Here is a 12,949-nt window from a genome sequence, read left to right as displayed (position 1 = left end):
GAAAAGACCTGAGAAAAATATCAAACCAAAAACATCGCCAACCAAACAATCCGGACCTACGTACTAGATACAATGAAACCCTCAAAAGATATAAACACACCATTAGGAACAAAACACAAAACTATACCCACAAAATACTCGAAGAAATTGAAAACTCCACCAATCCAAAACAATTCTGGGAAATGTGGAATAACCTGAGTACAACACAATTGCAAGCATTACCAATCCAAGATGGCGACATCTGGAGAACACATTTTGAAAACCTCTACAAAGACATCCCAATAAACAAAACAAACCCAAGTCAACATCAGGTCACAGAAAAACTCCACACATTAGAAGCAACAATTAAAGACAACCAAAACCCTCTAGACTCCCCAATCACATGGAAAGAACTGGCCACAAAAACAAAATCTCTCCACCTAAAGAAAGCCTGTGGCCCAGACAACATCAAAAATGAAATGCTCAAGTTCAGCAATATGGAGATGCAGGGTGCGGTACTCAAATTATTCAACATCATATTACGTTCAGGCTGTTTTCCCGATATCTGGTGCCAAGGACTAATCTCCCCCATATATAAAAGTGGAAACAAATCAGACCCAAATAACTACCGCGGCATCTGTGTCAACAGTTGTCTAGGGAAGTTATTCTGCAGTATTCTAAATAGTAGATTACTTGATTTTCTTAACAAACATAATATCCTCAGAAAAAACCAAATAGGCTTTCTTCCAAAACACCGCACCGCCGACCATATCTATACCCTTCACACCCTCATTGAAAAACATATACACCAAACAAAAAATGGGAAAATATTCGCCTGTTTCATCGACTTCAAGAAAGCCTTTGACTCTATATGGCACGAAGGGCTCTATTATAAACTTCTTCAGTGTGGAATAGGGGGCAAAGTCTATGACCTTATTAAATCAATGTATCTGAAAAACAAATGCGGGGTCAAAATTGGAGACAAACGCACCGATTTCTTCACCCAGAGAAGAGGCGTCCGGCAGGGCTGCAATTTGAGCCCGACCCTGTTCAACATATACATAAATGAATTAGCAGACATGCTGGAGCAAAGCGAGTCACCAGGTCTCCGTCTCCTGGATGGAGAAGTGAAATCCCTGTTCTATGCGGACGACCTGGTTCTGCTGTCTCCCACAGAACAGGGATTACAGCAACAACTAGACCTACTCGACAAATACTGCCAAAATTGGGCTCTAACAGTAAATCTAAAGAAAACCAACATCATGATTTTTCAAAAAAGGCCCAGATGTCAGGAAAACAAATACCAGTTTACCCTCAGTGATACCACTATAGGACACACTATGAGCTACACCTACCTTGGTCTAACTATTACAGCATCAGGGAGCTTCAGCATAGCAGTGAATGCACTAAAAGAAAAAGCACGAAGAGCCCTATATGCAATAAAAAGAAAATTCTACAACATCCAAATCCCAATCAAAATCTGGCTCAAAATATTTGACAGCATAATCCTGCCCATTGCACTGTACGGTAGTGAAGTATGGGGCCCGCTAAATCACCAAAGCTACACTAAATGGGAAAAACACACAATAGAAGCCCTACATGCAGAATTCTGCCGAAGCATCCTTCGCACCCAAAGAAAAACGCCAACAAATGCATGCAGAGCCGAACTAGGCAGATACCCACTGATAATAAACATCCAAAAACGAGCACTAAACTTCCTAAATCACCTCAAATCTAGCTCCCCAGACACCCTTCATTTCAAAGCCTTTCAGACCCAAGAGCTAAACCCAGAAAAGAGTCCCCTGAGTCAGCTGCTACTGAAACTAAGTACTCAGCCGGACCCTGACCAGCCCCAGACCAACACAGCCGCCCAAACACCAATCCGAGTGAACCAAATCATTAAAAAATGCAAAGAAACCTACCTGGAACATTGGAACAAAATAACCGAAAACCAAAGCAGATTAGAATGTTACCGGGCCCTAAAAAGAGAATATAAACTGGCAGACTACCTCACGACCATCAGAGACACAAAACAGAGACAGACCCTCACCAGGTACAGACTAAGCGACCACCAACTGGAAATTGAAAAAGGCAGATACAAGAAATCCTGGCAGCCTAGAGAGAATAGAATATGCGATCAATGTCTGGCCGGCGAGGTTGAAACAGAGATGCATTTCCTCCTAAAATGCGAAAAATTCAACACATCAAGAAACATATTATTCAACAAGCTAAGCCAAACAACCCCAGATTTCAAGGAATTGGATGACCTGTCAAAATTGAGATTAGTCCTAGGAGAAGGAGACAGACCATACCTTGGGGCCAAATATGTAACAACATGTCACAACCTGAGGACTGTTTAAAATTAAGACTGTTTAAAATTAATATTGAACGTACCAAATGAAGTAGAAAGACTGTTTAAAATTAATATTGTTTAAAAGTAATATTGTATGTACCCAACAAATGTCAAATCGATTGACACCTACAGAATGTTGGAAAACTGTACCTTTTTGCTATGTAAGCTTTGGCAATATGGTTCTCTGTAAACTTTCATGCCAATAAAGCATTTGAACTGAACTGAACTGAAAACTGAGAGAGAGAGAGAGAGAGAGAGACAGAGAGAGAGAGAGAGACTAGAGAGAGAGAGAGACAGAGAGAGAGAGAGAGAGAGACAGAGAGAGAGAGAGAGACAGGAGAGAGAGAGAGACAGGAGAGAGAGAGAGACAGGAGAGAGAGAGAGACAGAGAGAGACAGAGACAGAGATGCAATAAAAAGAAAATTCTACAACATCCAAATCCCAATCAAAATCTGGCTCAAAATATTTGACAGCATAATCCTGCCCATTGCGCTGTACGGTAGTGAAGTATGGGGCACGCTCAATCACCAAAGCTACACTAAATGGGAAAAACACACAATAGAAGCCATACATGCAGAATTTTGCCGAAGCATTCTTCGCACCCAAAGGAAAACACCAACAAATGCATGCAGAGCCGAACTAGGCAGATACCCACTGATAATAAACATCCAAAAACGAGCACTAAACTTCCTAAATCATCTCAAATCTAGCTCCCCAGACACCCTTCATTTTAAAGCCTTCCAGACCCAAGAGCTAAACCCAGAAAAGAGAGTCCCCTGAGTCAGCTGCTACTGAAAATAAGTACTCCTACTCAGCCGGACCCTGACCAGTCCCAGACCAACACTGCCGTCCAAACACCAATCCGAGTGAATCAAATAATTAAACAATGCAAAGAAACCTACCTGGAACATTGGAACAAAATAACCAAAAGCCAAAGCAGATTAGAATGTTACCGGGTCCTAAAAAGAGAATATAAACTGGCAGACTATCTCTCGACCATCAGAGACACAAAACAGAGACAGACCCTCACCAGGTACAGGCTAAGCGACCACCAACTGGCAATTGAAAAAGGAAGATACAAGAAATCCTGGCAGCCTAGAGAGAATAGAATATGTGATCAATGTCTGGCCGGCGAGGTTGAGACAGAGATGCATTTCCTCCTAAAATGTGAAAAATTCAACACAACAAGAAACATATTATTTGACAAGCTCAGCCAAACAACCCCAGATTTCAAAGAATTGGATGACCTGTCAAAATTAAGATTAGTCCTGGGAGAAGGAGACAGACCATACCTTGGTGCCAAATATGTAACAACATGTCACAACCTGAGGACTGTTTAAAATTAACACTGAATGTACCCACTGATGTACAAAGACTGTTTAAATTAATATTGTTTAAAGTAATATTGTATGTACCCAACGAAGGTCAGAATTGTTTGACACCTACAGAATGTTGGAAAACTGGACTTTTTGTTATGTAAGCTTTGGCAATATGGTTCCCTGTAAACCTTCATTCATGCCAATAAAGCATTTGAATTGAATTGAGAGAGAGAGACAGAGAGAGAGAGAGAGAGACAGAGAGAGCCGGAGCGAGAAAGAGAGACAGAGAGAGAGAGAGACAGAGACAGAGACAGAGACAGAGAGAGAGAGAGACAGAGAGACAGAGAGAGAGAGAGAGAGATGCAATAAGATATAAAATCTGGGAACAAAAGACAACGCCCTGAAACTCCCTGTGGAGCAGAATCAAATCGGAAGTAGTTCATTTAAAAAAAAATAAAAGCTCTTCTGCACGACGACAACAACTTGTATTTATATCGCGCCTTTAACGTAGTAAAACACCCCAAGGTGCTTCACAGGAGTATTACAAGACAAGATGACACTGAGCCACATAAGGAAAAATTAGGGCAGGTGACCAAAAGCTTGGTTTGAGAACATACAAGAACACAAGAAACAGGAGCAGGAGGAGGCCATTCGGCGCCTCGAGCCTGCTCCGCCATTCAATAAGATCATGGCTGATCATCGACCTCAACTCCACTTTCCCGTCCGATCCCCATATCCCTCGATTCCCCTAGAACCCAAAAACCTATCGATCTCAGTCTTGAATATACTCAACGACTGAGCCTCCACAGCCCTCTGGGGGAGAGAATTCCAAAGATTCACCGCCCTCTGAGTGAAGAAATTCCTCCTCATCTCAGTCCTGAATGGCCGACCCCTTATCCTGAGACTGTGACCCCTGGTTCGAGACACTCCAGCCAGGGGGGGAAACATCCTCTCAGCATCTACCCTGTCAATCCCCCTTCAGAATCTTGTATGTTTCAATGAGATCACCTAAACTCCAGAGAGTATCGGCCCATTCTACACAATCTCTCCTCATAGGACAGCCCCCTCATCCCAGTTTTAAGGAGCATCTTAAAGGATGAAAAAAAAAAAGAGGTAGCAAGGCGGAAAGGTTTAGGGAGGGAATTCCAGAGTTTAGGGCCCAGGCAACAGAAGGCACGGCCACCAATGGTGGAGCGATTATCATCAGGGATGCTCAAGAGAGCAGAATTAGAGGAGCGCAGATATCTCGGGGGGGGGGGCGGGGGGGTTGTGGGGCTGCAGGGTGGTTACAGAGATAGGGAGAGTTGTAGGGGGCTGGAGGAGGTTACAGAGATAGGGAGAGTTGTAGGGGCTGGAGGAGGTTACAGAGATAGGGAGGGTTGTAGGGGGCTGGAGGTGGTTACAGAGATAGGGAGGGTTGTAGGGGGCTGGAGGAGGTTACAGAGATAGGAAGAGTTGTAGGGGGCTGGAGGTGGTTACAGAGATAGGGAGGGTTGTAGGGGGCTGGAGGAGGTTACAGAGATGGTTGGGTTGTAGGGGCTGGAGGTGGTTACAGAGATAGGGAGGGTTGTTGGGGGCTGGAGGAGGTTACAGAGATAGGGAGGGTTGTAGGGGGCTGGAGGAGGTTACAGAGATGGTTGGGTTGTAGGGGCTGGAGGTGGTTACAGAGATAGGGAGGGTTGTAGGGGGCTGGAGGAGGTTACAGAGATAGGGAGGGTTGTAAGGGGCTGGAGGAGGTTACAGAGATAGGGAGGGTTGTAGGGGCTGGAGGAGGTTACAGAGATAGGGAGGGTTGTAGGGGGCTGGAGGAGGTTACAGTTATAGGGAGGGTTGTCGGGGGCTGGAGGAGGTTACAGAGATAGGGAGGGTTGTAGGGGGCTGGAGGAGGTTACAGAGATAGGGAGGGTTGTAGGGGGCTGGAGGAGGTTACAGAGATAGGGAGGGTTGTAGGGGCTGGAGGAGGTTACAGAGATAGGGAGGGTTGTAGGGGGCTGGAGGAGGTTACAGAGATAGGGAGGGTTGTCGGGGCTGGAGGAGGTTACAGAGATAGGGAGGGTTGTAGGGGGCTGGAGGAGGTTACAGAAATAGGGAGGGTTGTAGGGACAGGAGGAGGTTACAGAGATGGGGAGGGTTGTAGGGGCTGGAGGAGGTTACAGAGATAGGGAGGATTGTAGGGGCTGGAGGAGGTTACAGAGATAGGGAGGGTTGTCGGGGGCTGGAGGAGGTTACAGAAATAGGGAGGGTTGTAGGGACAGGAGGAGGTTACAGAGATGGGGAGGGTTGTAGGGGCTGGAGGAGGTTACAGAGATAGGGAGGGTTGTAGGGACAGGAGGAGGTTACAGAGATAGGGAGGGTTGTAGGGGGCTGGAGGAGATTACAGAGATAGGGAGGGGGCGAGGTCATGGAGGGATTTGAAAACAAGGATGAGAATTTTGAAATCGAGGCGCTGCTTAACCAGGAGCCAGTGTAGGTCAGCGAGCACAGGGGGTGATGGGACGGAGGTGGAAATAGGCGGTCTTGGTGATGGCGCGGGTATGTGGTCGGAAGCTCATTTCGGGGTCAAATATGACACCAGGGTTGCGAACAGTGTGGTTCAGCCCCAGACAGATGCCAGGGAGAGGGATGGAGCCAGTCGTTAGGAAACGGAGTTTGCGGCGGGGACCGAAAACAATGGCTTCGGTCTTCCCAATATTTAATTGGAGAAAATTTCTGCTCATCCAGAACCGGGTGTCGGATAAACAGTCGGACAGTTTAGAGAGCGTGGAGGGGTCGAGCGAGGTGGAGCTGGGTGTCGTCAGCGTACAGGTGGAAACTGACGCAGTGTTTTCGGATGATGTCGCCAAGGGGCAGCATGTGGATGAGAAATAGGAGGGGGCCAAGGATAGATCCTCGGGGGACACCAGAGGTAACGATGCGGGAGCAGGAAGAGAAGCCGTTGCAGGTGAGTCTCTGGCTACGATTAGATAGATAAGAATGGAACCAGGCGAGTGCAGTCCCACCCAGCTGGACGATGGTGGAGAGGCATTGGAGGAGGATGGGGTGGTCAACCGTGTCAAAGGCTGCAGACAGGTCGAGAAGGACGAGGAGGGATAGTTTACCCTTGTCACAGTCACAAAGGATGTCATTTGTGACTTTGAGAGCCGTTTCGGTACTGCGACAGGGGCGGAAACCTGATTGGAGGGATTCAAACATGGAATGGCGGGAAAGATGGGCACGGATTTGTGAGGCGACAACACGTTCAAGGACTTTGGAGAGGAAAGGGAGGTTGGAGATGGGGCGGTAGTTTGCAAGGACGGATAAAGCAAGGTTTGTTTTTTTTGAGGAGCGGGGTGATGACGGCAGATTTGAGGGAGAGGGGGACAGTACCTGAGGAGAGAGAACCGTCAACAATGTCAGCTAACATGGGAGCCAGAAAAGGAAGTTGGGTGGTCAGCAGTTTGGTGGGAATAGGGTCGAGGGAGCAGGAGTTGGGTCTCATGGACATGATGAGCGCAGAGAGGTCATGAGGGGAGATCGGAGAGAAACTGGAGAAAGATGCGAGTTCAGGGCTAGGGCGGGGGGAACCTTAGTGGAAGTTTGGCCTGGTGGGCTAGGGGAAGGAAGGGAAGTGGCAGAGGCAGCTGAACGGATGGTCTCAATCTTAGAGACAAAAGCCCATGAGCTCCTCACACTTGTTGTCGGAGGCGAGGGTGGAGGAGAGAGGGGAAGAGGGGCTTAAGAAGACGGTTCGCAGTGGAGAATAGAAGCCGGGGTTTATCTTTGCATTCCGGAATGATTCTGGAATAGTGAGCAATTTTGACAGACGAGAGCAGGACCCGATAATGCTTTATGTGGTCCAGCCAGATCTGGCGGTGAATGGCTAAACCAATTGTCCGCCATATCCGTTCAAGTCTGCGTCCCTTGGACTTAAGGGAGCGAAGATGAGGGCCATACCAGGGGGAACGGCCAGGGTGAGAGAGGGTAATTGTTTTAATAGGGTCTAGGGCATCAAAGGTGGTGGTGAGGGTGTGGTTGAGCAGATCGGTAGCTGCAGAAATGTCATGGTGAATGGAGGACCAGAGGCTGGACAGTTGGGATTTCATAAGTGCAGTTGTAAGAGAGTTGGGAGAGAGTTTATTCCAGGGGTGGACACAGAAGGAAGTAGGGTTGGAGGGAGCGGTGGAAGGGAGATGTGGGTGGAGAGCGATACAAGGAAGTGGTTAAAGATGGTCTTATCTGCGATTGACACGTTGGGAGTAGCGAGGTCACGAAAGATGGCAAGGTCGAGGGGGTGGCCGTGAATATAGGTTGGGGAGTTCACATGGAGGGAGTGATTAAGGGAGGATAGTGAACTCAGAGGAGAGAGAGCATGATGGATTGAGATGGAGGTTGAAATCACCGAGGATGAGAAGTCGCTCGGTGCAGAGGCTGAGGGAGGAAAGCAGTGAAGATATATCGGTGATAAATCTTTTATGGTACTTGGGTGGGCGGCAGAGAACGAGATTTTAAATGAGAGGTGAGAGGGGTGGAATAAGGTGAGGTGCTCAAAAGGAGGAGAACGTGCCGGAGGAGTAGGGGGACAGACCCAGATGTGATTTGGTGACGAGAGCCACACCGCCACGGCGGTCTGAGCGGGGCAAGTGGTGGAAGGTATAGCCAGGTGGGGAGGCTTCATTTAAGGGTGGGGTTTCATCGCCCCTCAGTCAAGTTTCCGTCAGGGCCATGATGTCGATGTAATTATCCACAATAAGCTCATGGATGGCAAGGGCCTTGTTCGCAAGTGAACGGACATTCTGGAGGGCGATGCGGAGAGGGTCGGTGATGGCTGCCCCACTGCCAGCGTCCACAGGGTCAGCGCTGTGGGCGGGGTGGGCTGTGGGTGAGAGGAGCGTGGCTCGCACTAAGTGGGTGTGTCCGGGCGCGGGGCTGTGGGTGTGTTGGCGGGACCGGGGTCTCGCGGTGAGTAGGCGGGGCTGTGGGCAGATCGGGTGTGGGCCTGTGGGTGAGTGGGCGGGGCTCGCACTAAGTGGGCGTGTCTGGGGGGGGTGGGGCTGTGAGTGAGTGCGCAGGTCTGGGGGGCAGTGTCCGGCGGTGAGTGGGCGGGTCCGGGGGGGAGGGGTCTGGCAGTGAGGGGGCGGGTCCGGCAGGTGGGGACTGGCGGTGAGTGAGCGGGGCAGGCGGTGAGTGGGCGCGGTCCGCCACTGAGTGAGCGGGTCCGGGGTTTGCGATCAGGGGGGCGGGTCCGGGGGGCGGTGCTTACGGTGAGTGGGCATGTCCGGGGGCGGGGTTTGCTGTGAGGGGGCGGGTCTAAGGGGTGGGATTTGCTGAGTGGGCGGGTCCGGGGGGGGCGGGGTTTGCTGTGAGTGGGCGGGTCGGGGGGGCGGGGTTTGCTGCCCACTTTCTCAGACGGACAGCCGCTGAGGGGGCGGGGTTTGCTGTGAGAGGGCGGATCCGAGGGCGGGTCCCGGCGCTGATGGGGCTGGGTTTGCTGCCCACCCACTCAGGCGGACAGCCGCTGAGGGGGCGGATCCCGGCGCTGAGGGGGCTGGGTTTGCTGCCCACCCACTCAGGCGGACAGCCGCTGAGGGGGTGGGGCCGGCAGTGAGGGGGCGGGGCCGGAGGTGAGTGGGCGGGGCCTGGCGGTGAGGGGGCGGGGTTTGCCGTCCACTCTCTCAGACAGACAGTCGCTGACAGGGAGGGCGGGGTCCGGTGCTGAGGGAACAGGGTTTGGCAGTGAGGGGGCGGGGCCGGTACTGAGGGGGCGAGGGCAGTGCTGAGGGGGCTGGGTTTGCTGGCCACCCTCTCAGACGGACAGCTGGTGAGGGGGGCAGGGCCGGCGCTGAGGGGGCGGGGCCGGCAGTGCCGGTGGTCGGGGGCGGGGTTTTCTGCCCACCCACTCAGACGGACAGCCGCTGAGGGGGCGGGGTTTGCTGTGAGTGGGCGGGGTCCCAGGGGCGGGGTTTGCCATGAGTGGGCGGGTCCGGGGGTGGTGTTTGCTGTGAGAGGGCGGGGTTTGCTGTGAGTGGGCGGGTCCGAGGGTGGCGTTTGCTGTGAGTGGGCGGGTCCTGGGGGCGGGGTTTGCTCTGAGGGGGCGGGTCCGGGGGGGGCAGGATTTGCTGTGAGAGGGCGGTTCCAGAGGGGGGCGGGGTTTGCTGAGTGGGTCCGGGAGGGGCGGGGTTTGCTGTGAGTGGGCGGGTCCCGGGGGGGCGGGGTTTGCTGTGAGTGGGCGGGTCCCGGGGGTGGGGTTTGCTGTGAGGGGGCGGGTCCGGGGGGCAGGTTTGCTGTGAGTGGGTGGGTCTGGGGGGCAGGTTTGCTGTGAGTGGGCGGGTCCCGGGGTGGCGGGGTTTGCTGTGAGTGGGTGGGTCCCGGGGGTGGGGTTTGCTGTGAGGGGGCGGGTCCGGGGGGCAGGTTTGCTGTGAGTGGGCGGGTCCGGGGGGCCGGGTTTGCTGTGAGGGGGCGGGTCCCGGGGGGGGCCGGGTTTGCTGTGAGTGGGCGGGTCCCGGGGTGGCGGGGTTTGCTGTGAGTGGGCGGGTCCCGGGGGGGCGGGGTTTGCTGTGAGGGGGCGGGTCCCGGGGGGGGCCGGGTTTGCTGTGAGTGGGCGGGTCCCGGGGTGGCGGGGTTTGCTGTGAGGGGGCGGGTCCGGGGGGGCGGGGTTTGCTGTGAGTGGGTGGGTCCGGGGGGCGGGGTTTGCTGTGAGGGGGCGGGTCCGGGGGGCCGGGTTTGCTGTGAGTGGGTGGGTCCGGGGGGCGGGGTTTGCTGTGAGGGGGCGGGTCCGGGGGGCGGGGTTTGCTGTGAGGGGGCGGGTCCGGGGGGCCGGGTTTGCTGTGAGTGGGCGGGTCCCGGGGGGGGCGGGGTTTGCTGTGAGTGGGCGGGTCCCGGGGGTGGGGTTTGCTGTGAGGGGGCGGGTCCGGGGGGCAGGTTTGCTGTGAGTGGGTGGGTCTGGGGGGCAGGTTTGCTGTGAGTGGGCGGGTCCCGGGGGGCGGGGTTTGCTGTGAGTGGGCGGGTCCCGGGGGTGGGGTTTGCTGTGAGTGGGCGGGTCCCGGGGTGGCGGGGTTTGCTGTGAGTGGGCGGGTCCCGGGGGTGGGGTTTGCTGTGAGGGGGCGGGTCCGGGGGGCAGGTTTGCTGTGAGTGGGTGGGTCTGGGGGGCAGGTTTGCTGTGAGTGGGCGGGTCCGGGGGGCCGGGTTTGCTGTGAGGGGGCGGGTCCCGGGGGGGGCCGGGTTTGCTGTGAGTGGGCGGGTGGCGGGGTTTGCTGTGAGTGGGCGGGTCCCGGGGGGGCGGGGTTTGCTGTGAGGGGGCGGGTCCGGGGGGTGGGGTTTGCTGTGAGGGGGCGGGTCCGGGGGGGCGGGGTTTGCTGTGAGTGGGTGGGTCCGGGGGGCGGGGTTTGCTGTGAGGGGGCGGGTCCGGGGGGCCGGGTTTGCTGTGAGTGGGTGGGTCTGGGGGGCAGGGTTTGCTGCCCACTTTCTCAGACGGACAACCGGTGAGGGGGCGGGGTCCGGCGCTGAGGGGGCGGGGTTTGTCGCCCACACACAGACAGCCGCTGAGGGGGCGGGGTTAGCTGTGAGTGGGCGGGTCCGGGGGGCGGGTCCCGACACTGAGGAGGCTGGGTTTGCTGCCCACCCTCAGGCGGACAGGCGGTGAGGGGGCGGGGCCAGAGCTGAGGGGGCTGGGTTTGGCGATTGGGGGTGGGGTTTGCCGCCCACAGTCTCAGACGGAGCCACTGAGGGGGCGGGGTTTGCTGTGAGTGGGCGGGGCCCGGGGGTGGGGGGCGGGGTTTGCTGTGAGTGGGTGGGTCTGGGGGGCAGGGTTTGCTGTGAGTGGGCGGGTCCCGGGGGGGGCCGGGTTTGCTGTGAGTGGGCGGGTCCCAGGGGGGGCGGGGTTTGCTGTGAGGGGGCGGGTCCGGGGGGCCGGGTTTGCTGTGAGTGGGTGGGTCTGGGGGGGCAGGGTTTGCTGAGTGGGCGGGTCCGGGGGGCCGGGTTTGCTGTGAGTGGGTGGGTCTGGGGGGCAGGGTTTGCTGCCCACTTTCTCAGACGGACAACCGGTGAGGGGGCGGGGTTTGTCGCCCACACACAGACAGCCGCTGAGGGGGCGGGGTTAGCTGTGAGTGGGCGGGTCCGGGGGCGGGTCCCGGCGCTGAGGGGGCTGGGTTTGCTGCCCACCCTCAGACGGACAGCCGCTGAGGGGGCGGGGCCGGCACTGAGGGGGCGTGGCCAGCGATCAGTGGGCGGTGTTTGCCGCCCACCCTCTCAGACGGACAGCAGCTGAGGGGGCGGGGGCCGGCGATCCGTGGGCGGGGCTTGCTGCCCACTCAGACGGACAGCCGCTGAGGGGGCGGGGCTGGCGATCAGGGGGCGGGGTTTGCCGCCCACACAGACGGGCAGCCGCTGAGGGGGCGGGGCTGGCGACCAGGGGGCGGGGCCGGCGCTGAGGGGGCGGGGCCGGCGATCAGTGGGCGGGGTTTGCGGCCCACACACAGACGGTCAGCCGCTGAGGGGGCGGGGCCGGCGATCAGGGGGCGGGACCGGCGCTAAGTGGGCGGGGTTTGCCGCCCACCCTCCCAGACGGACACCAGCTGAGGGGGGCGGGGCCGGCAATCAGGGGGCGGGGCCGGCGCTAAGTAGGCGGGGTTTGCCGCCCACTCTCTCAGGCGGACAGCCGCTGACAGGGAGGCCGGGATAATGAGGCCGGTACCGGTCGCCATCAACAAGGGCGGCTCCGCCGGGACCTGGAACACTCTGGCACCATCTGGAAGGCTCTGGAACCATCTGGAAGGTTCCGGGCCCTCCGCACTCACTCACTCAGGCTTCTTACTTACGATGCCCGGCAGGTTGGCATATTTAGGATCCGCCATTCTCCTTCTGACCAGCAGACTCTTCGACTGGAAAACAAGGTAAGCTTTTAGGATTCAGCCGACGTATGATTGATGAATAATAATAATTTGATTTTAAATTCTCCTCACAGCGTCTCGGCCGCCGGCGCTCGGACAACCGCCCGTCTGCTCTCGCGAGAGTGCCCGCCTCTTCACCGGCTCCGCCCCCTTTCTTTATTATTATAGCGGAGGATGACGTCACCGCGTCGGACGACGCCGACCGCAATGCCGACTGGGATTTGTAGTCCAGCTGCTCTTTCCCTGCCTTATTCATACGTCACACTGGGGGTGACGTCACCGCGTCGGACAACGCCTACCGCAATGCCGGCTGGGATTTGTAGTCCACCCAACCACCACCCCACTTTTTTTGACCTGCAGTGATCTCAGACAGTCCTGCAAAGGCAAGGAAAGAGAGGCAGATCTTGCATTCATGTCCCCCAAAGCCCTTCGCA

The 12,949-nt window shown here is 55.8% G+C and overlaps 1 protein-coding gene across 2 annotated transcripts in view; it reads right to left on the bottom strand.

Annotated features, from left to right (window-relative positions):
- Positions 1–12,686, bottom strand: part of dctn2 (dynactin 2 (p50)) — a 70,581-nt gene extending 57,895 nt beyond the window's left edge. Inside the window, exons 1-2 of one of the 2 annotated variants that reach the window (XM_085973035.1) lie at positions 12,588–12,686; positions 12,444–12,506 (exon numbers count right to left, since the gene is read on the bottom strand). In XM_085973035.1, the coding sequence (XP_085829161.1) occupies positions 12,444–12,479 (36 nt within the window). In that variant the 5' untranslated portion in view covers positions 12,480–12,506; positions 12,588–12,686. The other variant, XM_085973037.1, reaches the window with a different exon arrangement.
- Positions 12,687–12,949: the final 263 nt, after the last annotated feature.

This window comes from Somniosus microcephalus, chromosome 33 (assembly GCF_052327205.1).
Source record: "Somniosus microcephalus isolate GS21.2 chromosome 33, FLI_Smic_1.0, whole genome shotgun sequence".
Taxonomy (NCBI): Eukaryota; Metazoa; Chordata; class Chondrichthyes; order Squaliformes; family Somniosidae; genus Somniosus; species Somniosus microcephalus.
Note: the sequence above shows the minus strand (reverse complement) of the source record. Positions and strands in the feature narration are given on the sequence as shown.